This window comes from Trachemys scripta, chromosome 3, assembly GCF_013100865.1.
Source record: "Trachemys scripta elegans isolate TJP31775 chromosome 3, CAS_Tse_1.0, whole genome shotgun sequence".
Classification (NCBI taxonomy): domain Eukaryota; kingdom Metazoa; phylum Chordata; order Testudines; family Emydidae; genus Trachemys; species Trachemys scripta.
Genome location: NC_048300.1, coordinates 112,311,109 through 112,335,217, shown reverse-complemented (window position 1 = coordinate 112,335,217; position 24,109 = coordinate 112,311,109). Strand labels below are relative to the sequence as shown.

General features: G+C 39.4%; 1 protein-coding gene across 1 annotated transcript in view; it reads right to left on the bottom strand.

Annotated features, from left to right (window-relative positions):
* The window catches only part of TRDN (triadin), a gene marked incomplete in the record, with an annotated part of 278,678 nt that extends 254,856 nt beyond the window's left edge, over positions 1 to 23,822 (bottom strand). Inside the window, 1 exon segment of the mRNA XM_034765753.1 lies at positions 23,321 to 23,822. Coding sequence (XP_034621644.1) covers positions 23,321 to 23,342 — 22 coding nt within the window.
* Between the last annotated feature and the right edge of the window lie 287 nt (positions 23,823 to 24,109).

Below are 24,109 nucleotides of genomic sequence, written 5' to 3'. Positions count from 1 at the left end.
TACATAAGGAGAGACTTCCTAAGAAAAGGCCAGGTGTTGCAGGAAGTGAGGTGGATTATACTGAGTAAGAAGGGCGCCATTTGCTGCAAGTACTGAACTGCCCAAGTATGATACTAGGTGGCACTGTGCTCTTCCTTTTAAGTTAGCAAACTCCAGCCTTGACCAATTTTTTTTTTCATTTAAGATCTCAAGAATGGAGTTTATAGCTTCCACATCCTGGACAAATTCTAATGTGCATTATTGCATTGTCTGTCTAAATTCCCTCTATAGCTAAACTATATTAAACAGCTTTTCATACCAGGCCAGACATGGCTGCACTTCACCGATGGATGAAGTGATCCCTGCATATGTTCTGTAAAGCAGTTTGAGCTGATCAAAATGAGAAGTGCTACGTACTTGTTAAATGCAAATGGATGAGCACTTTGCGGCAGGAAATATGTATGTGACCTTTGATCACTGTACTTTATTTCATTTTTGTGCACCTGCATTCTTTATATTTTCTATACCGATACATTACCTTCTTTCGTGTTTTGAAATAGTAACAGGAATACTCTTTCATAATGCAGATCTTAGATATCTGACATTTCTGAAGAAGCCAAAGGGAGATTCAGATGTATTTGTGAGATGATACAAAGTGAGATACATCTTATCTTTTGAAATGTCAAACTGAATGTTGGAGGAAAGTGGATTTCATTCATCTTTAAATAGCATGAAATCTTTTGCAACAGGGTACTGTATTTATTCCCTATGTTACTAATGTGTGTTTGGAAACTAAACTCTATATAACTCCTAAAGTCTATATAATGGTTTGGAGTGCAAATATTTACTTAAAATGAGTCAGAATAAATAGAAGTTAAAAATATCACTCTCCACATTTCAGCAACAGTCTGGACAAGTAGATAAGGCATAATACAAAGGCAAAGTGTAAACAAACATTGAGATTTTCAAAGACAAGGATCCTCTGCTGGAACTATTCTGCCACCAATCCCCAGACATAAAAATGTAGGGACTGACAACAGGGTCCGGTCACTTGATTTCCACTATTCAGGAAGCAAATGGGGAGAGATGCGGCCTTCCAAGAAACTAGGATCCAAACTACTGTATATGTCTTTAAAGATCAATAGTGACACCTTGAATTACATCCAAAAGTAATTGAGTGCAGTGTAAGGTCTGCTGATGTAATAGACTCTCCACATCAGATACCACTAAGCAGTTGGTCTAACACACTATGTACCTGCTGAGGCTTCCATATGGAGTTTTCATGCGAAGCCCCATGTAAAATGTGTTATAGCACTTAATTCTGGAGGTCACAGATGTATGGATAATTGTGGAAACTACATATTTGAGAGAAATGGTCATAAATTATTACACTAGGTACAGATGAAAAAAGCCCTTGTGACCCAGTGTGATGCTGTATGATTGCAACAAATCTTGTACAAATGGTCATGTAAGGTGTTACTGGAAAAGTTATGCTTTGCTATGTGTGTTTATATGCACGTATCATCTTTGTGTCTAATCTTATGAATATTGGCCCTGGACCTGTATCTTATACATGTGTTGTATTTTTGGGTAACACCCACCAGTTAAGATTTGCATCAAGGCCTGACAGTTATGTGTTGATGGCCCATTAAGGACACTTCACTCTAAAAATGTCCATAGAGAAAACATCCCACCTGCTAAGCCTTCCTGTGAATGCCTCAGCAAGAATATGGGCAATGGTTGCCCCTGTGACTCATCAAAGCATGTAAGGACATGTGATATATTCATGTGACCCTAGAGTCCATCTTGGGCCAGTATCTTGTTAACCAGTGTGGTGAGAACAAATTCACTTTTGTTACTGGCTTGGTATAATCTAATGACAGAATAACCACCAGTCTGGGGTAAGTCTGCCCTATGTCTCAGCAGTTTGTATTGAATTTGGCATTTTCAGCTCTGACCCACTGAGGCACGGTGACACTCAGGGAGCCATTCGTGCCAACAGACAGAGTATCCAGGGGTGCCCAGAGTTTTACAGGGATCCTCTAGGTCAGATAGCTGCATAATAGTTAAAAGAGTGGTTTTTACTGAGTCAGTAGAACCACTGGTCATCAATCATTGTAAAAGGTATGTACAGCTAATATTTAAGGAGTTGTGTATATATATATTGAAAAATATGGTTGTAAGGTCTTGGAGTTAATGCAAGTTGCCTTAACATTTAAGGAGTTATATGTGTATATATATTGAAAATTATGGTTGTAAATTCTTGGAGTTAAGGCAAGTTGCCAGGAAGTGGCATACCTCAAAGATTTTCCCTTCAGGCAGGAGGTAACTGACACCCATCTCCCTGTCTGGCCATTTGTGTATTGCATGCCTTGTTGCATACTGACCCAGGTGTGAATGGAATGGCTGAGAAATCTAAAAGAGTGGAAATCTGCAGGAAGAAATAAACAGTGGGGCTGTCTTGTTTATGAATAAACACAAAGGATTGGGTTGGTATATCCTGGAGTGCAATGGGTCACTGAATTCTTCATCTAGGAGGCAAACTGACAGCATGCTTGCCTCATGAAAGGAGGGTCGCAGCCAGCCTGGCTGTAAAGCACTGCAAGGATTTGGGGTGACAAATATTCTACAAGATATGAGTATCTTGTTAAGTCTAGGCTCTAGAATGGCTGTTATGATTTTATTTTATATGTAACCATTTGTTTCCAGTACTGCTGCTTGCTAGTACTTGAATCTCTAGGCTTTGTTAACTAAACTTATACTTGATTTCACTATAAGCATCTAAGTGTTGTGTGTTTAAGCGGAGTGGTGATCTGAGGTTGAACTGGTAAACTGGTGTGTACTACTTCTTTGGAAGCAGTGACTCCGTAAATACTGAGTGTGTCCACTGGACCAGGAGTGCTCAAGGGTTGGGTTGTGCCAGTTGCTAACCTGTAAGTGACAGTGGGGCCTGAGAGCTTAACAAAAAGTGCTCGAGTTGCTGTAGATGGAGGAGTTGGGGATTTGACCCATGGCAGGCACAGACCAAAGCTACCTAACGCTAAAGGCAGGTGGTAGTAAAGTGCCTCACAACCCTGGGTATCCCTGGGAAGTGTAACAGAACTCTTGGGCAACAAAACTATATGAGACGGCAGCAACAATCAAGGATAACATACTAACTATATTACAAATCAAGGATGTCAAAACCTCTCAGCAGTAGGGGCACAGCCACCACCCCACTACTCTCTCTAGAACCATCCCTGAATCAATCAGTATCAATTCAGTCTTGCCTACACTGTGCCTCAGCACATCTCACTCAAGACTTTATCTGGGCCACACACTGGAAAAAGAGAAACACTGGACAATCCAGGTTTGATGGGGAAAAAAGACCATTGCATACCACGCAGGTACAGTGCCACACAGTCCAAAACCTCTCACTTTCTTCCCCAGATACCTAGATTCACCTGCACATTGAAAAGAAAGCATAAATGCTTCAGAATGCAAACAAGAACACCTTTAAGTGAGATCAGCAATTGCCAGTAGGACCCTATGGGATCCCTCTGATGGGGGAAATAAAGCATAATCATTCAAAAAAAAAATAACATCCACCCCGGGTAACAATCCAAATCAACAAAACCTCATCAGCAATAGAGGGCTGTGAACAGATTTAAGGAATCACCATGGACATCTGATCTTTGTCCATTGCTAAGAGATCATCAGCAAATGAGACTACCAGGCCGTGTGTGTCCTATTCAAGCCTGAAACCTAAGGATTTCAGATACTGCGAGAGTTGCATCACTTTCTCAATAAACTTATCCAAAGGATCAGTTAGTGCAATAGTTACCAAAAACCAAAGGTCTCAAGAACACTCATTTCAGGGTTGCTGTTACCTGTGTCCCACCCCCAAATATTTCCTCGCTTGATTTTACTGGGGCATAGGTCCTGCTCCGTTAGCAATCTGAAGTTCCTCCAACACATTTAACATCCCAGTAAATTCAATTGGAAAAAACAAAAAGATGCCCTAGTGCAGTGATACTCAGATTGCAACTCATGAGCCACAAGGGGCTCTTTAATGTGTCTCCAGCGGCTCTTTGCAGCTCATAATATTAAAACACTGTGATTTAACCAATTTCCTAAAATGTGGTGCTCAGAATTGGACACAGTACTACAACTGAGGCCTCACCAGTGGGACAATTACCTCTTGTGTCTTACATATGAGACTCCTGTTAATAAACCCCAGGATGGTATTAGCCTTTTTCTCAACTACATCACATCATTGATTCATTCAGTTTGTGATCCACTATAACCCCCAGATCCTTTTGAGCAATACTGCCACCAAACCAGTTATGTCCCATTTTCTAATTGTCCATTTGATTTTTCCTTTCTAAATAAAGTACTTTGCATTTGTCTATGTTAAATTTAGACCAATTCTCCAATTTGCCAAGGTTATTTTGAATTCTAATTTTGAACTCCAAAAGTGCTTGCAACCCCTCCCAGCTTGGTGTCATCCACAAATGTAACTCATGGCACCAGCACTGCCTCTCAAAGCAGTAGGAACTTTGGATTACCAGACGTACAAGTGCAAATATGTAACTCTGCATATCTACTTCATGGACTACCCATCAGAAGTAACTGTAAAAGCCATGTTACTCCTTTCATGTTCAGCTGCATCATGTGCATGCAAAAAAAGGGGGGGGGCATGAAGGGTCATAATTTGCTAGATGACATTTGAAGAGGTCCAACTTTTTTCCTGGTTTTAGTTCTGAAACTACTGATTTAGAAGGGTTACACAAATGGAGTTTTATAGTGAGGTCAACTTGATTGAGAACATGTAAAATATAACCTGTGAAAATATGCGTGGGAGATGCCATTTTATGAGGAATCATTAGAAATCAGCTTCTTGCCTGAGATTCACAGTAGAATTTGGTCCATAATACATACATAAAAAGGCACAGAGATGTTTCATCTGACTCTTTCATGTTGTACAGTAATTTTAATGTAGAACATGTTTTGAGCTACACTACACCAAGTCCTTTGGATCTATAGAGAACATGACTTAGGTCCTAGACACAGAGCCATATTCATGCTTGGTGTAACTCAATGGCAACAAAGGCATGAATTTGGCCCAATTTATATTGCCGCTTGCTGTTTCATAGCTCTGTCAGAGTACATTCAAATCTAAAAATAAGTGTTTTTCTTTACAAGTCTCTGTCACGAGACATTATATGCACATATTCTACAAGAAATAATAGAATGCCAAAGTTATAAAGCAACACTTCTGCACTACCAATGGATTACTAAGAACTATAATTTTTTTCACTAACATCTTCACTTTCTCAAAAAGTCATGACTCATTGAATCAGAGAAAGTAAACAATGTATGTTTTTTTCTCCAAAATATAAATTCAAAGACATATCCTATCTCCTAGAACTGGAAAGGATCTTGAAAGGTCATCAAGTCCAGCCCCCTACCTTCACTGGAAGGACCAAGTACTGACTTTGCCCCAGATCCCTAAGTGGCCCCCTCAAGGATTGAAGTCACAACCCTGGGTTTAGGAGGCCAATGCTCAAACCACTGAGCTATCCCTCCCATTTATCCCACCCATTTATCTATTTAAAAGTTGTGTTACCTTAGGAAGACGTTTTCATTACAGGACTCAGTGCTTTGAAAGGAAAGAAAGATTATTTGATCCAGTTTAATTGTAGGGGTGACTCAGAAAAGAGTGACATGTTAATCTTGAAAGAGATTAATCTGGAAGATGTATTGATAGGATAACAAAGCTTTAAACACATTCAGTGAAAGGTAAGATAAAAATACTTTGATTTCAAATATGTCTAAAATAGAAGATGGTTTATTTTGAATATCTTAATGATTATATCATATCTAAAATACCACTTTCTAATACAGTATTTGCATTAAGATTTATACCCCAATCTAAGAAAGTTCTCAACATACATGGTATAGTAAATAATGCCAAATATATGGCATCCTCACGTAATAGTGTTCATATGGTAAGAGTAACCGATTTACTTAAAAATTTGAAAACATCCAAACCTTACATAATTATGCAGAGCACAGAGCTTACCAAATAATTATTATTTTATTATTTCACTTCATCATGTGTGTATTTAACATGCACTAGCATGCATATGAGACTATCCTGCTTAAAACAACTCCTGGCTGTAATTGCCCTATTCACAAATGGGGGCATCCACCTACTTACACTTTAGTTACATTAATTTTTCTGAAATCCATAGCCTCCCTAGATTCCATTACCTGAATAAAAAAATAAGACTCTGGACAAAATAGATTGGCATTCTACATGAGCCCAAAAGACTGAATAGCTACTGAATGGACTTCAGCAAAGTGGTTTGCAAACCTAACTCAGATAAAAAAAAATAATGCTTGATTGCCTTCTAAATTTAAGAAACTCAGTCAGTCTGAAAGGCAGTTGCAATGTAGGTCTTGTCTACTGTGATATACCCAGGGTACAATCTAGACCAAGGATTGGCAACCTTTAGCATGCAGCCTATCAGAGAAATCTAGGGACAGTTTGTTTACCTGCAGCGTCCGCAAGTTTGGCCGATCGCAGCACCCACTGGCCGCGATTCGCCGTTCCTGGCCAATGGGGGGTGCGGGAAGCGGCGCGGGCTGAGGGATGTGCTGGCCACCACTTCCTGCAGCCCCCATTGGCCTAGAACGGCGAACCGCGGCCAGTGGGAGTTGCGATCGGCCGAACCTGCGGACAGTGGCATAGGCAGGTGGAGGGAACAGGGGGCGCGATAAAAAAAAAAGGCTCTACCCGCTGCGGCACTTTTACTCACCCAGCAGTGCTCCGGGTTTTCAGCGGCAGGCCTTTCACTCACTCCGGGTGTCTACGGCGGCACTGAAGGTCCCGCCATCAAAATGCCGCCGAAGACCCGGAGTGAGTGAAGGTTCCGTTGCCGAAGTGCTGTCAAAGACCCGGAGTGAGTGAAGGTCCCGCCGCCAAAGTGTCACCGAAGACCCGGAGTGCCACCGGGTGAGTAAAATAAAAGTGCCGCAGTGGGTGGCGCCTTTTTTTTTAATCACTCCCCCGGATGAGTAAAAAGGTGCCAAGAAATTGACAAGGCGCCACCTGTGCTCAGTAGGGGAGCGGCCACTCCCCTGCTCTCCCCCTAGCAATGCTACTGCCTGTGGACGCTGCAGGTAAACAAATTGTCCCGGCCCGCCAGCAGATTTCCCTGATGGGCTGCGTGCCAAAGGTTGACGATCCCTCATCTTGACTAATGAGTAAGGCTACGTTTTAGTCACAGGTATTGTTAGTAGAAATCATAAACAGGTTACGGGCAGTAAACAAAAATTCACAGCCCATGACCCGTCCATGACTTTTACTATATATCCCTAACTAAAACTAGGGCCAGGAGGACCGCAGGTGCTCGCGTGAGGGTGTTGGTCTCAGGGCACCGCGGGTGCTGGGGATGGTGGTGGGCAGCAGCTCACGGCCTGGGACACCCGCTGGTGCTGGGGGAGGGCTGGCAGGGCTCCCAGGCTTCCTACCCAGCTCCGCATGTCCCTGCAGTTCCTAGGGGGAGGGGCAGCCAGGGCGGGCTCCACGTGCTGCTCCCGCCACAAGCAGCTCCCATTGGCTGGGAACAGCAGCCAATGGGAGCTTCAGGGGCATCGCCTGTGGGCACCGGCAGCGTGCGGAGCCCCCTAGCCCCTCCGCCTATGAGATGCAGGGACATGTCTGTGGGAGCCCCCCCCTCAGGTAAGCGCCGCCCCGCACCTCAACACCTTGCCTCTGCCCTGAGCCCCCTCCCACACCCAAACTGCTGCTGGTGGCCTAGGGGATGCCCCTGAGCCAGCACTGGCCACTGCAGAAGTCACGGAGATCACAAAAAGTCACAGAATCCATGACCTCCGTGACAGACACACAGACTTACTAATGAATAGCTCTGCCATCCCTGCCATCTGCTCTGGGACTGGGTGTGACCTGCATGCTGCAGGCTGTTTTGAGAGCAGTCCTGACTGGAGGCTACAGCAGCAAAGCAGTATAAAGGGCACCCCAGATTAGAGGGAGGGGGTGGCACAGCTACTCACCAGTCTAGATTGTACCCTTGGTATGTCACATCTACACCTCCACCGAAGTGCTACAGCAGTGCAGCTGCAAAGATGCTACCCATGCTGACAGGAGGGCGTCTCCTGTCCATTTCCTTAAGAGGCAATAGCTAGATTGATGGGAGAATTTTCCTAGCGCTGTCTACACCAGGCTCAGGTCAGTTTAACTGCATCACTCCCGGGTGTGGATTTTTCACACCCCTGAGCAATGTAGTTATTAACAACCTATGTTCCTAGTGCAGGCCAGGATTTAAAGTCTTGTAAAAGTAGATAGTTTGAAGATGGTTTATCTTGAAAAGGCCTGTTCCTCCATCTTCCTCATGTCACTGATTACAGGACAAATCTTAGCCTCAGAGCTGTGAAAACGACAATGCCATGGGGGATGGAAAATAAATCCTCTCCTTCAGGCCAAAAATTAGCTGCTGCAGAGCCACTCTGCTGCTACTGATGGATGCAGTATCTTGTGTGTGCTGCAATGGTGGATCTGTGCACTGGCAGATCGACTAATCTCAGATCCACGCAACAAGCCCTTCTACGTGCTTTCCAGGCTTGAGAGCTCTTGTCAGTGATTCAGAGGGGGAACCCCACTATGAGCCCTCTGGCATGCAGCACCCCTGTTTTGAATGACAACACCAATTCTGCTGTGTTCAAGACCACTGGTTTCCAATGGGGAAAGAAAAGAGGGCAGGATATGCATATGTATATTTGTACTATAAGGCTACTCTTCCTACCCTTCTTCAAACATGCTGATTTTGTAAAAGATCTTTTGCACAATTGTGTTAATTCCCTCAACCCCCGTCCCCTCAAATTTTCCCTCATTCCTTAATTCACTTTGTACCACATCAGTGGAATACAAATGACATGAAATGAAAGAAGCAGTTTTCAGTCTAAATACTAATCTCAGAGCCCTACATGCCACATTATACAAATCTTCTGGTGATCCTCAAGCATACCACATACAGACAATGTGTTCTATTTAATGACCTCCCATATAATCTCAAATTCATATTCAAACTGTGCAATTCTGTTTTTATTTTAGGTTCTTATATGTCTCCCATTATCATAGTATTGGAGTGCCCTATAATTTTTAATAATATATTTATCCTCACAACACCTAGGTGAGGTAAGGAATTACTATTACCCCTACGTTATAGACGGGGAACCAAGGCACAAAAAGGCTAAGATTTTGTCTACACAGGGACACTTTGGAAAGTTTATCCAAACTAACTACAGGCATGAACTAAAAGTGGTTTAAACTGCATTAAACCTTTGCGTGCGCAGACTCATTCAGAATTAAAATGAACTGAATTAAGGCTATTTTAAAATTAAGCTAAACAGAATAAAGGCCACTTTAATTCTAAATAAGAGTCCACACAGGAGTTTAATGCAGTTTAACTAATCTGCTTTTAATTCACACCTTTAGATAATTAACTTACCAGAGTGTCCCCACGTGGACAAGCCCTAAGTCAGTGGCTCTCAACCTTTCCAGACTACTGTACCCCTTTCAGGAGTCTGATTTGTCTTGTGTACCCCAAGTTTCACCTCACTTAAAAACTACTTGCTGACAAAATCACACATAAAAATACACAAGTGTTACAGCACTTTATTACTGAAAAAATGCTTACTTTCTCATTTTTACCATTATATTTCAGTGTATGGCTTATAGAGCAGTATAAGCAAGTCACTGACTGTATGAAATTTTAGTTTGTATTGACTTTGCTAGTGTTTTTTGTGAAGCCTTTTGTAAAACTAGGCAAATATCTAGATGAGTTGATGTACGCCCTGTAAGTACTCGTGGTTGAGAACCACTGCCCTAATTGACTTGCCCAAGGTCACAAAGGAAGGCTATCATTATCCCCCCGCATCTCAAACCATTTGTACCTCCCCCATTTTCTTTACTAATATACATAGAAGCAATCCTTAAACTTTCTATCTTTAGAATTTTAAAATATCAAAGATACTGGCATGTTTTCTTCATTGTTTCAGCAAAGTTTGAAGCAGTTCTCTGAAGTTTCCTTAATATTCATATAGCAGTCTCAGGCTCATATCTTTGCCAGTGTAATGAAAACAGATAGATATGTCCTCTGCAGGTTTAGAAGTTGATAGTCCTTTCTGAATTTTCAAGAAAGCTTCAGAGAGATACTAAGTTATTCAATGTACACCTCTAAAAGTTTTCACAGCCTGTTATATTCTGGTCAAGGGACTATTCATCATCTGACCTTTCTGTATTCATTTCCTTTTCTATTATATAAACAGAGTGCAGTTTCAATGGTAATTAGATAAGTGCTAATAACAAATAAAAATGCATGCTTCCACATTTGTTGAAGTGGAGCATTTACACTACGGTTGTCATTGCAGCTTTTCTTACATTGACTATAACCATTCAGTTACATCACTGACAATTTCTCTCACTAATACAATTCTTCACCGCTGCTCCTAAAAAGATAAACAATTGGGAACCTACAAACACACCAGATACATGAGTCTTACAGTGGCTGCATGGAATATACAAGTGTGATGCAAAAGTACTGAGTGACTAATGATCTGTAATAGGTGCAGTGTAAAATAACTAAAAAGGTGGGGATTTATTTCCCAAGCCATTGTGTTATATTTTATCAATTAATCCTAGCACAATTACAATCAAAATAAAAACACAAATAACGACTAGTATGCAGGGAAGATTTTGATATAGAAGTAATCAAGGGATCTGAGTATAGCAAACCATAATAGAGTGACCTGTATATCTGCTACCATTTGTAATTTATATTTACATATTTTAAGAAAGTCTGGGAATATCAACATTAATAAAGATGTAGGGCTTTGGCAAGTATATTTTAGATGATTTTTAATTAACTGATTTGCTGAGTTCTGCACAGAAAGCAGTAGCACATAATTATTCAACGCCTTTAAAGAACTATTCCTAGATTCTTTATAGTAGTAGAATATTACCTGCTGAATGCTGGCTACTGCAGACTCATTCAGCACAATTGCATTGGATCAGATTACTCTGATAGCTATGCCTTTTTAAGGTCTTTGTTCTATCTGGCCCATTGGATTTTTCTCTCTCATTTTCAAGGGTGTTACATCTGTTTTCCCTCCTTCAAAGTCTTGTTCTGTGGTTGTTTATTACAATGAGGTCTGCAAGCACATGTGAGCTACCTGTGAATCTGTAACTTCTCTTATCCCATGACTTAGCAGGGTATTTCTGTTGTTTTGTTTGTTTGTTTTTTTAATTTGATCATATCATATCTTAACACCCAGATAAGAATAAGTTATTGATTAAAGTCTTTAAAATGTTTAAGATATATTCTAATATCTGTCCATTTTTAGAACTTAGGTGTAAATTTAAAGTACGTAAAAATGTACTATTATTTTATTTAAACTGAATTCAGAATGAAAGGTACAAAATTGAAAGCACGTTAGACTGAAGTCTTCTGTGTCAGTGACAGTCCAACCTTCCCTATGCTTCCTCTTAAATGTGCTTAACTGTGACTACAAAAACAGTGTTTCCAAGGATGAGAGAATAAATTCAGTTTCTACATCCATTTGGCCCTTGTTCTCTCCGCTGAGATTGCAGACAAGATAGCCAATTCATGGTTTGAGATGTGGACACCTGTCCATAGGAATGTGAATGAGAATCAATAGATTTCACAAAGTGATTTTCAAACATCTAGATGGATACAATTTACTATCAAAGAAATTTGAGCCACATATAAACCAGTTCCCAACCGCTAAAAGCTGTTACATTCTCTATCAATGTCTTCACATGTATTTTTACTACAATGGGAGAAAAATGATATTTGTTCATCTGACTTACTATACAATATTATGGGGAAAAAACATAACTTGGTGGCCTCTTCTTATCAATGCGTTTGCATAAATCCTCAGGAACTGAAACCATGTCCCCGTTCTTGAATTGACATGCCACCTCTTCTCATTATATTTCCAGGTCTGCTGAAATCAGGGAGCAGTAGAAACTGATAAAAGTCTGATCTCCTGTGGTTTACACACTGAGGGCCAGTTTATGCTCCCATTGAAATAAAACAAAACTCCCTTTGATTTCAATGAGTACATGAGCTAGACCCAGGAAGTTGATAGGACACATGTCTGAATCTTTTGAAGTTCATAAGTAATAAAGCGGTTATTAACAGCAGTTCTGCCGAGTCATGTCATTTTATCAGGACTAACAAATATTGTTATATATTATTATTTTTGTTAAAGACTCAGACCCTGGAGCTCTGTGATTATATGAGCATCTCAGCTTTCACAATAAGTTTCTAGGCCTCACTGTTGCATAAAAATTGAAAATGTGAACTTTATAGGCTCAAACACCTGGTAGGGGGAGAGGGTAAGAGAAGAGACACAGAATTTATTATTTGTTAAAATATCACAATTTTAAGCTAATTTCATTATTTGGGGGAAGGGAGGGCTCCCCCATGATATCTGAACACTTGGGTGGGCAATATGATGATTAAAAACAAAAAAATCACAATGCAATTTGAGTGAGCCTGACACTACATCTTTGAGAACTCTGATGTACACCGACATAGCAGCATTTTGATTACATCTGAGGAAACCATTAATAAAAATTTGAGGAATTTTGCCTCTGTTCAAAAATAGCAAAATTCTCAAATTTAATCACTACTAAAAGCTATATGTAGGATCTTTTGCTTGCCTCATCATCCAAAACAGTTCATTATGAACATTTAAAAATTGTGCATTACTAGTTAGTTACATGTCACATGATATTGTCTTTGTTTGGATGATCTTTGCAAAATCACCTAATCAGCAGACAGTAAGAGTAACACAACATATATAAAACTAGCAACAGCTCAAATCACAAATATCAGATTCAATTATAAAATTTACAATTTATACTATGGGCTAGTTCTGCAATTCAGAGTTTGCTGTCACAGAATATTCAGGCTTAAAATTCACCTTTCCCAAGAGTATGCATGTACAGAGTTTATTCATTGGGATACCGAGGGGAAAAATTAAATACAAGAGGGATGCAAAAACAGTTAAAGTAAATTTGTGCAAAATTTTGAATGAATACTCATAATGAAGTTTGGTTTTGTTAGTACTACCATAGTTATTAATTATGATGCCCTATATGGCCATAGCCTGTTTTAGGATCTCTGTATTTATTAACAAGTTGAATACATTTTAAGCTCTTTAGGGCAGAGCCTGTCTTTGTTATATATCTGTGCGGTGCTCACCACAACAGAGTTCAGGACTCTAGGCACCAACATAAATACAAATAATATATACTAATAATTTTGAAATAGATCAAGTAGTTTTTGTGCTCTTGGCAATTTCTGCCAGGCATGTTATTTCTACTTATTTTTTTAAATTGAATATAGAATACGGATGAGTGGGTGGAAATGGAGAAGTGCAATTAACTGAATCAGTTAGACTGTTTATATCTTTATATGCACATGCCTTCAGCACTTCTCAGTGTGAGATGCATTAACCTACACAAGATGATAAATACAGTATGGCAAATGTAATTTACAAGGAAAGTTTTTTTCCAATTTAATGAGAAAAAAAACTAATCCATATCACTTCTTTGTTCATTAAAACTAAAATTATATTTAAAAATATCATCAGAAGAAAATCATATATTTTCTTAGCCTGAATTTAGTTCAGCTAAAAATCTGGTGCTCATTTAGGCCAGAGTAAGGAAAGCACTTAAAAAACTTAGTACCTATTGGCAGCATGTGCTTAAAGTTAAGCATATTTTAAGTGCCCTTCCAAAATACAGATGTTTTCCTGAAGTAAGGTCTGACTTATTGGTGGTTCTTTTCTTACGGGGATTTTCAAAGTCAATAGGGTCCCTATTTGACTGAATTGTTTTTTGTTTTTTAAATAGTTGTTTGCAAATTCTTCCTAGTCCTATATTTATAAACTTATCCTTTTTAGCAAACTTCTCTGCTCTTTAAAAGAAAACAAAAATAATCACACCAGCTGCCTAGGTTTCCTGAGCAATTCAACAACAAAATAACGTATGGAGAGAAAAAAAAAAAAAAAGGAATCTTTTTCACTTCAAACACAGAAAAGATTATGAAATAACAAAAGAAAATATGAAAATCCTTTTGCTTTATGCCCTTTACATGTTTACTCAGGTAGGAAATGATTTGTTGAAAAAATATGCTTGTCATTTATTACATCTTTGGCCCTAGCACAGTATATTGCCACCTTTGCAGTATAGATGAGTGGCATACAATGTCTATAGCAATCAGTTAGCCAGTAACTCTCACATTTAGGATTAAAATCATACCACCTCATCCCCATAAATCCTTGCTGAAAGAGATGGTCAAGTGGAGTATAATGTGGTGCCCAATTTCAGGCTGCTTAAAAGTCTATGTATTTCATACTGCAGCTAACACTCTGAAAGGTGTAAAGGGTCTGGTGAGATCTGGTGTAAAAGGTACATTTTAGCATATATGCTTATGGACCTTGAGCCAGCAAGTACCTATCTCCCATGGATTGTGTCTGTTTTGGGATCTGGTTGCAGGGTCACAGTAGCAAGGACATGAGTCCAAAAAATAATGCTTTTGTGGTGTTAGTATATTCCACGTAGGCCACAAAACAAAGAATTCCTGAATTTGGCTCATGAATACCTTTTGCTACAAAAACCTATACTAGGTTTACAAAAATTCTATATTAAGATTACTCTCTTCTTACAAGACAATCTCTACCAACAAAAGGGTACTTCTCCACTGGCCCTCAGCAGATAGCGTAAACTGTGGCACAATGGTCTATCAATACATCACATTAGGAAATTTCCCTACTGGGATTAGGATTACAATACTGTTTAAAAGACAAAACAACAACATAAATAGTAAAATACATCAGTGATGTTGTGTAGGTGTGGCTTTGCTTTTGCACTGTAGAAATCCATAGTTATACATATTTTTGGCTGCTATTGTGAAATACACAAAATCTCTAAGAAGAGCATGATTTTTTTACTTTCACTTTTTTCTTAAAAACAGATACATTAATATGTATGTTAATGTAGCACTATGGTTGCAGTTTTAAACATTCCATTTGACTTACCAAAGGTGTGTAACCTATGCTCACATTGTATCATATATGTGGTCTTTTAAATTACTAGTTATACTGTTATACTGCTTTAAATCCCATTCTGCCTTCAGATATACTTGCATAGCAGCTGTAGCAGGAATTGACAGGTGAGTCTAAAGGCGAACCTGAGTCCTATATGTAAAACAAGTTACAGGCCATATGAGCACCTTAACTTGATATATAGATATAAAATTAAATCTAGAAAACAAGAATGGAATATTTATGAGAAAACATTATGATAGATTTCTCACAACCAACATAACTATTAGCAAGGATTGCAACCAGACTCAGCTGTTCTGAAGTGCATAGAAAACCACAGCTTAAGCCTACGTAGTAGAATATAGGAAAGATATTTCATTTACATACCAAAGGATCCAACAAAGGCATAGATTCTTTGACAATTTGACTCCAGGCAAAGGTATGGGGATACTTTTGATGTTGAGAGAACACACGCATGTACAGGGAGTAGCCAGTCTTCATTCATTACACATATGCAAAGGATTTCTTTAAACTATCTTTGAAGATAGAAAGCAGAGGCTTCTCCAGATAGAGGGTTTGTCTACATTTCCATTACTTTATATTCTCTCTCTCTCTTTTTTTTTTTTTTTTTTTTTTTTTTTTAAAATGGGTTCGAGTAACACTAAATGGAACTTTAAATCTAGAGACAAACTCATACTGAGCTCTCGAGCTGACTTCACGAAGGCAAACCACAGGACTGAACTAGGGCTAATTCTTTCATTGCCTGGCCCAGTTGGGGGTTTAAACCAAGAGTACAAGTAACCTAGTTTCTAAGGGACAAATCCAGCACTAGTTGTAAACCCAAGCAACTCCACTTGAATGGAGCTGTGCCAGGGCTGAATTTGTCCCTAAATGGGTTTTACCAGATTAGATAGTTTGATGTGCCAGCTCCGCCTAAGCCAGCATGCTAAAAATAGTCCTCCCAACTGCTGTGTAGATATACCCAATGAATGAGTATATCAGTCATCCCTCGCCCCACAGAGAAGGGTCTCACTCCTTGTGTTAGCTCACCTCTATTCCTCAGAATTTTTAATGAGTTTGAAGAATTATTCAATTGACTAGCACTTGCCCAACCATATTTCCCTGATAATCCCTGTACTTACACATGCAGCTGTGGTCTTTCCTCTGTTTAGGGAGTTGCGCTTCTCCCTGTCAAATCCTGGTTGGTGGCGCTAGATTACAGAGCAAAAAATGGGAGAATCTTCTATAAAAGAAATCAGAGGAAAAGGAAAAATATAGGGCCAGACCCTCCACTGGTGTAAATCTTTCTACCTCCACCAACTACCATGAAGCTATACTGATTGGCTGAGGATTTGTCTCAGTGTCCAGAAGAAATTTAGGACATATTCGGACATTATGTTCTAGTTCTGCTGATGCTTGCATGTAACTTCTGTTACGTCCTTAGATCAAATTCCACTCTTAGAAGCACATGTGCATAAAAGGGAGGGTGTTAAACCCGCACAAATGTGAATGAATGCACTGAGGCAAGTTACTGGGTGCAAACATTTACTGATTCATCCTCTTGCCTAATGTGTAAATACATAATCTTGAAATAATCATGATCCCTAATACAAATATTTAGAGCAGATCAAGGACCAGGAATATGGGATAGAACAAAGGAAGAATATAACTGACTGATGATAGTTTCCAGCTAAGTCTTTAGATGCACATGACTCCACAGTTCATATCTGCTTACTCACTTCATGTTCTCTGCTACCAGTTTGATGGGTCAATGTAAAGCCAACAACAACAACTAAAAAAGGATAAAGAACATTAGGCTTTTTCTCCTCTGTTAGATTTCGTTGACCAGACTTTTTAATTGATTTCAAATTAGTAAAACACCAAAGAGCTCATCATTCTAAAGTCTTTAGGGCATGGAACCACTGATGCTGTTGCTCATCCATCTCTGCATCCTCCTCAGTTTTAAAAGACTGCTGGAGACACGTCTGAATCACAGATCTGGCCCACCTTCATACACTTCTCTAATGATGCTACTTTTTGGTTTTACCATTTGATCATGTATTTTATGCTATTTGAACTTATCAAACCATGAAATCCTCAGAACAACTCAACTGGGATGTTGGCAGGGTGAGGGGTTTCTAAATAAAAGTTATCCCTATGACTATTTCCTAGCAATTAACTTTCTGTATTTAGACCATGAGTTTTAATCATAGAACAACAATGAATAAACAACAAAATAAAAAGTAGGAGTGAAATTCTGGTCCTACTGAGGTCCATGGAAGCTTACCTTTACTTTCATTGGGGCCAGGACTTAACCTGGAGTGCTTAAAAAGCATTTAGCTGATAAAATGAACATTGTCCACTTGTTCAATCTGCTTAAATAGAGCAGAAACTAGGCAACATTAGCCTCAAAAAGAAAGAGACAGCTTCTTTCCCACTGTAAGCAGCTGACCTGCCTCAGCTAGAGCAACTCTGGTTTCTCTGACTTTGATGCAACCTGGACTGAAGCCAGCCCTGTGTTATGAAACCTGCTTTAAAACAGAACTGATTTTTTTACTTTCCCAGAGTGAAGTTCAGGTTTTAGCTCTCAACGTTGTCACTAAAGCAGCTTCAATCCATCATTTTCAAAAAATTCCTAATGGACAAATGCTTAAAGGTATTTAAGCACCAAGAGATGCCGGTAGGCACCTAGTGGGGTTTTCAAAAGAGCCCATGCACTATGTTCCACTGTCTCCTCAACTCCTAAGGTAAAATGTTCAAAATCACTTAAGTTACTTATCGGGGGTAACTGTGTTAGTTTGTATCCACAAAAACAGCCAGGCACCTTAAAGACTAACAGATTTATTTGGGCATAAGATTTCATGGGTAAAAAACCCACTTCTTCAGATGCAAATAAAAAGTGTGATCCCTAACTGATATAGCCATGCCAGCAGGCGGCCCCACTTTTACCAGTATTATTTCACTAAGGGAGACGGGAGGAGTTTTACTACACCAGTACAAAATACAACTTTGCTGGTAAAGCTGCATCCACAGTAGAAGAATTTTGTAGCAGGGCTTTGGAGCGGAGCCCGGAGCTGGAGCACGGAGCAGCTCCGGAGCAGTAGAGCTGCAGGTGTTTGCCTGGAGCTGGAGCAGTGCCAGAGCACAGCTCCAAAGCCCTGTTTTGTAGGGACAGTATATTGGTATTTCTGTACCAGTAAAGTGCTCCTAGTGTAGACGGGTTTCAGGTTCTGGAGTCACTTAGGTGCTTTTGAACATATTCACCCACTGTGTTTAAAGTAATACTGGCACCTGGGAGTACTACAGCCAGTTGGTGGTGGAATTTTTTTTTAGTGTCCTTAGTGTAAGGCAATGCCTTAAAAAACAAGCTGGATACATCCTCAGTATGTTTCTACCCAGAAAGGGTAGATGTAGGGTTGGATAAAGTTTTTAGCTTTTAACGTTTGGGGAAAGGAATTTTTTTTAAAAGCTAGTTATTTTTTATTACAATACTACTCTGAATTTAACAGTAAGGACAATTTTACAGCGCATAAATGCATTGCTGGTATATAGACAGAACACGGAAAGCTTTAGGATCTAAAGAGCTCTAAGAACTCTAGGGATTTTCAATTAATTTTAGACTAAAATATAAAATTTGAAAACACTAGGCCAGATGTGGAAACATTGTCATATGTGTGTCTATCTGTCCACAAAATGCAGATTCAAGTTCGCAGCTACAATTAGTTTGTAAGCATTATTAGGTGCTTGGAAGGAAGTTAATTGTTCCTTCACAAAAAGGGAGCAGATTCAGGTGGGTATCAGAATCAGGCCCAATATATTATTCAGTAATATACATGTTACAATCTGATTAGTCAGACACAGGAATATCTGCTTCATCCCTTTGCAAGGGCAGGATATGCCATTTGCTTCCTGATCAAGGATATATCAGGTAAGTTGAAAATTTTATTAAAGCTAATGTTAAAAAAATTACATCATATATAGGTTGAGAAAAGAGTGTCTGTACATCTGGGTATAGTGCTTAGATTATCCACAGAAACAAAGTTTGTTTTTAAAGTCATAAGATACATATAGTGCATAATCAGCAATAACCCAAATTTAGGTGAATGAATTTAAGAATACAGTTTAGATATTTAGCATCCATGCATTCGGGTACATTGCTCATGAAAAAAGTTATACAGAGAGTTGGTGGTGGAAAGCAAAATATATCAATGAGTGAAGACTGTCCCTCAGTAATTGAGAATTTAGGATAATTTAGAGAAAAAACAGTCCTTCAGGAAAGTATCAGTTACTTTCCCAACTGCGCTTCTTGTGATCTTAGCCGAACGAATAAGGAAGCCATTCTTTCATGTTATAAAATATTGTTAAACTTGTTTGTTTGAACTGAGAACATTTAGAAATGTCTTTTATGCCTTTAACACTTCTGAGTGAGCAGTCATTTGATTATCCTGTATGTGAACTTCTGGGCTATTGAAGGTTACATGTAGCTTCTGGCGTAAGCACACCCAAAGCATGTGTTGCACATCTCTATGACTCTATACTCTGGCCCCTCGTGTTATTTCTCATGTATCACTGAGATGACCTACATTATTTTTAAAGTGCGCAAACCTTGTTAAATGTGCCTTTTTAAATGCTTTATGACTATATAACTTTTCTTACTTGTCTACTGAACTAAGCACAGGACAAAAATCCAGGAACTAATCCTGATTTTGTCACTGATAAGCTGTGGAGCCTCTAGTAAATCACTTAAGGCTAAACTGGCTCGTTGCAGTCTGTCCTGACTAATGGGCAATGTATAGATGCATAGCTACCAGGAGCAAACTAGAGACTGAACTATGACTGAGCATTTGTGCATCTAGACAGGTACAGGTATACCCGGGGCAGCTAGTGGCTCAGCCGCCACAGTTACACTCAATTTTTAGTGTGTTAGCTAGATCAGAGCTAGTGCGGGTATGTCTCCTCCAGCTGGGAATTACACTTCCAACTCTAAGTGCAGACATACCCTCAGAGAGACGGTTCAGATCCGGTTTCTTCCTAGCTCTGTGGCATGCCTACCCCTGGCATAGACTATTTCCCCTCTGTGTTGGATCAGCTGGGCTAGCCAGTGCATTGCAAGACCAGAACAAAGGCTCTCTCTTCATTCTTTAACCATCTGGGTAGGTAGGGAGCAAGCTGGTGGCAGCTTCTCTCCCTCCCATTTTATGACTTTTAATGCCACAGTAGCCAGCACACCGGAGTACGGTTCCCTTTATCCCAGAACATGCTGGCTCACAACTGTGCCCCAAACCTTTCAGTATATTTGCCCATTTGGAAATGTAAGGTTTACCGAGCGCACAGGTGTGTTGTGAGGATGAAATAGTTAATGCTCATATTGAACTTTGAATCATACCTAGGAATGCTACTTATTGCTAAATAATAGATTTTATAAAGTGCATTTCTGTTTCTAATATTGTAGATAAATGTTATTAAGAATGTGAGAAGACCCAGTTTAATCCTTTGGATTCATTTCATAAGCATTCATTGAACTAGAGTACTAGATATTTAGCATATATATGCAAGTTTTCTAAGGGTTTATGTAGACATCCTGTGAAGACAGTAACTCATTTTGTCATTTTTTTTTATCCAATTATGTTTTGTTGCTGTGATCTTGCCATGCAACTTTTTAATTGAGCTAAAATGTCATCCCAGGTAGTATATGTAGGGCCTGGTGTTAGAAGTTATTATAGGGCTGGATCTTTACAGTGTCGTTCCATCTTTAATTCCAATTAATTTCAACAGCATTACATTTCTGGGGTAAAACTGAAGTTATGTAGTGATGAATCATGCCCTAAACATTCTTCATAATTAATGCTAAGAAGGGCATTATCTTGAAATGGAGTGTCACAAACAAGATGTCTAGATATTTGCATCAAGATGACATGATCCCAATCTACCAGATCTAGAGAACTTTTCCTTAGTTCAGCAGGCAAAATGGCAAAGGTAGCATTAAGGCCTCCTCTTCAGTCATATGGTTCCACACTCTCTTGTTGCCATGCAATGCTGTCTAACATTTATGTATGATATTCCATGAGGCAAATTCTGACTGACAGCCTGGATGATGTGGGACTGGCAGTATAACAAAGATAAAAGGAACAGTAAGTTTATTAAGGGCAGGAAGTCACTAACAGTTCATGCACTGGAAAGTTGTAAGATTTTGTTGCACTGTGGATTTGAACTTGCTAGCTCCCTCATTTGCAACAGTAACAACTCAGGAGAGATACTCCACCATGAAACTTAATTATCCCCTCAAATTCAAAATACAGTATGCTGCCATGGATTAAAACTTTATTCCACCTAATGAACCAGCTGTAAAAAATCAGATGATCGGTATAACCCTCCTCCACACACAAGGGAAAAGATGGCTTCCACAGCCCTATCAGCGACCTATCTACTGAAGATCAGTCTGCTGTGGAATTGACGTCCATTACCACCTGAAGCTGCCACTGCCTTACACAAGGCCAAAAGATACACATTATTACGGCTAAATAGAGCTTTTAAGTTTGACAGGGATGTTTAGAGTCTTCTTAACAGTACTAGGTATGATTTTTTTAAAAAAAACTTTTCATTTCAATTACCAGATGCCAGATTCAGCAACACAGAAACGCTATATAGATGTGTAATAGCGCTAAATAACATACGCTGTTGAAAAGCTTTGTGTATTTCATATTAATTTTAAGCCAGTCTTAAATTTAGAGATTGTCAGTTAGGAATATCTACCATAAGCAAGGAACTTTCCACAAGAACAAAAAACAAAGTAAAAGGACTCAACCAGACCTAAGCATATTCTGCCCTCAGATTCATGCATACAAGTCCCTTTAATACCTGTGGTACTACCCAGCACATATCTGAGGACAAATATAATTCTCCAGATAGCAAATACAAAATGAGCAGTGTTTTCACCAAATTTGGATAAGAATTTCTACATGAACTAATCCCAGCATTTGTGATAGAGCTTCCTGGCTGTGTCACCTGTTTTAGTACTGTTTGCTGCCAGGAGCAAATTATATACACTCATCCAACCACTGATGATAAAACAACAACAACAAAAGGCCACATGCACCTCACCTGCATCAGCCTTATGTTTGCTATTGCTAACATCAAGCAAGAACACTGCAAATTCTGTCACTTCTAATTTTGCAACCTATGGGAAATAGATTCCTTCACCAATAGTGAATAATGCCAATCCTCTCAAACAGAATGGTTCAAATTGAAGGATGAAAAGTACAAGTTTAATATACTGGAACACTATCACAAGCAAAATAAAAATAAACTTTCAGCAAACTGTCAAAAAGCTCATTTTTAAAAAAAAGTAATTATTAAACTTAAAGATGATCAGTAGAGTGATCCACAATGGATGAAATTCCCCTAAAAATATTCAATATTTGAGTAAAAAAGGTGGAATTTTAAACAGCTTCCTTCTTGCACTGTTGTTGATAAAATATTGTTAGGCATCTAAAAGGTATTTAAATATGAATGGCCAGGAAATATTAAAGTACATGAAATATTCATGTGTTAGGATAAATGTTTTGTGGTTTATATGATTACTTCTCATTCTTTGGGCCTAGCACTGGAGTAGTTATCCAAGCAATGCTCTCATAGGCTTCCATGGGAGCTTTACCTGGATAAGACTTGCAGGATCAGTACTGTTTACTTCAAATAACATTAAAATATAGGTTACAAATGTAGACCCTGGTCCTGCAAGTATACCCCTGTGCCTCCACTGAGCCAGATGCAGGATCAGCACCACAGAGCTGATTTCTGATGTTCGGACATGGGTGAAACTCTGACAGAGTTCAATGCCAATTTTGCTGATGGGAGGTTTGTCTGCGTAAGGAGTTCAGGACTGGACCTATTGGTATTAAATCCAACAGCTCCAGTTCAGTATGCATTCCCTTCTTGTATCACTTTAGGGTCACTGTCTAAGCTACGGTTGCTCAGGTTACATGACCAATGCTATTTTTAGAGGTGTGTGGTGATCTAGCTTCACTAACTAGCAGTGGAGTCTCCAGCTGCCAGACAAACACTTCTCACACAAAAACCCACCCTTCAGGAAAACTGCTATTCCCAAAAAAGCAATAAATCACACTGACGTGCTGACTCAATCACACTGTCAAAGTACAAATTGTTTTCAATTAATTATATTTGAAAATAGTTACAGTACCTTCTGTTGTAATCTCAGCCATAGCAGCGATCGTAAGAGATATTCTAAACAGGTCAAGTTATACCGGCAGCTTAGATAATACTTCTGGGTCACTGACTCTATCAGGAAATGCAGAAATAAAAGGTGGGAGGTCCTCCTCTTTTCCTATTCTGTTTCTTCTTTTGGTACCTCTCTGAACTTGTCTTCTCTGTAGAGTCCTGGCCCCCCCAGCACAATCTAAGCCTTTCCCAAGGCAATGCCTGCAGCTCAGACTAAAGTATCAGCGTCTAACAAAAATAGCCATGCCTCACAGTGCATCTTCAGCACGAGAACCACACACCCTATAAATAAAAATAAAAATTCCCAGATCCAAAGGGGACAGCAGAGCAGGGAAAGGCAGCAAAAAGCAAAGGAACTGGCAAGAACTGTTTAAAGCCCCTGCAGCTTCTCTAATATAATTACAGTTCTTTGGAGGAGGGGCGGGGGAGGTCAGAAAACATGAAATATAGAGTTCAAAGTAACCTTATCCCCATCTTAGCTCAAATTTATTCTTAGCACACTTAATGCTTGGCACATTCTTACTGGCCTTATTAGGACTGGGGAGGGTCCTATGACATCTACCAGTCAACAGCAGAGTGGGTAAATGTATGTAATTTTCTCCACTTTGATTCCCAATCCCAGTTACTGAGACACAACCAGTAAAGTCATTTTAGATCACACCACCCATTAAAAACTTTACCTTCTCTTTTGTTCTATTACTTCACACACCTCCAAAGTTAGTTGAAGCATTACAAAAACAACAAGGAGTCT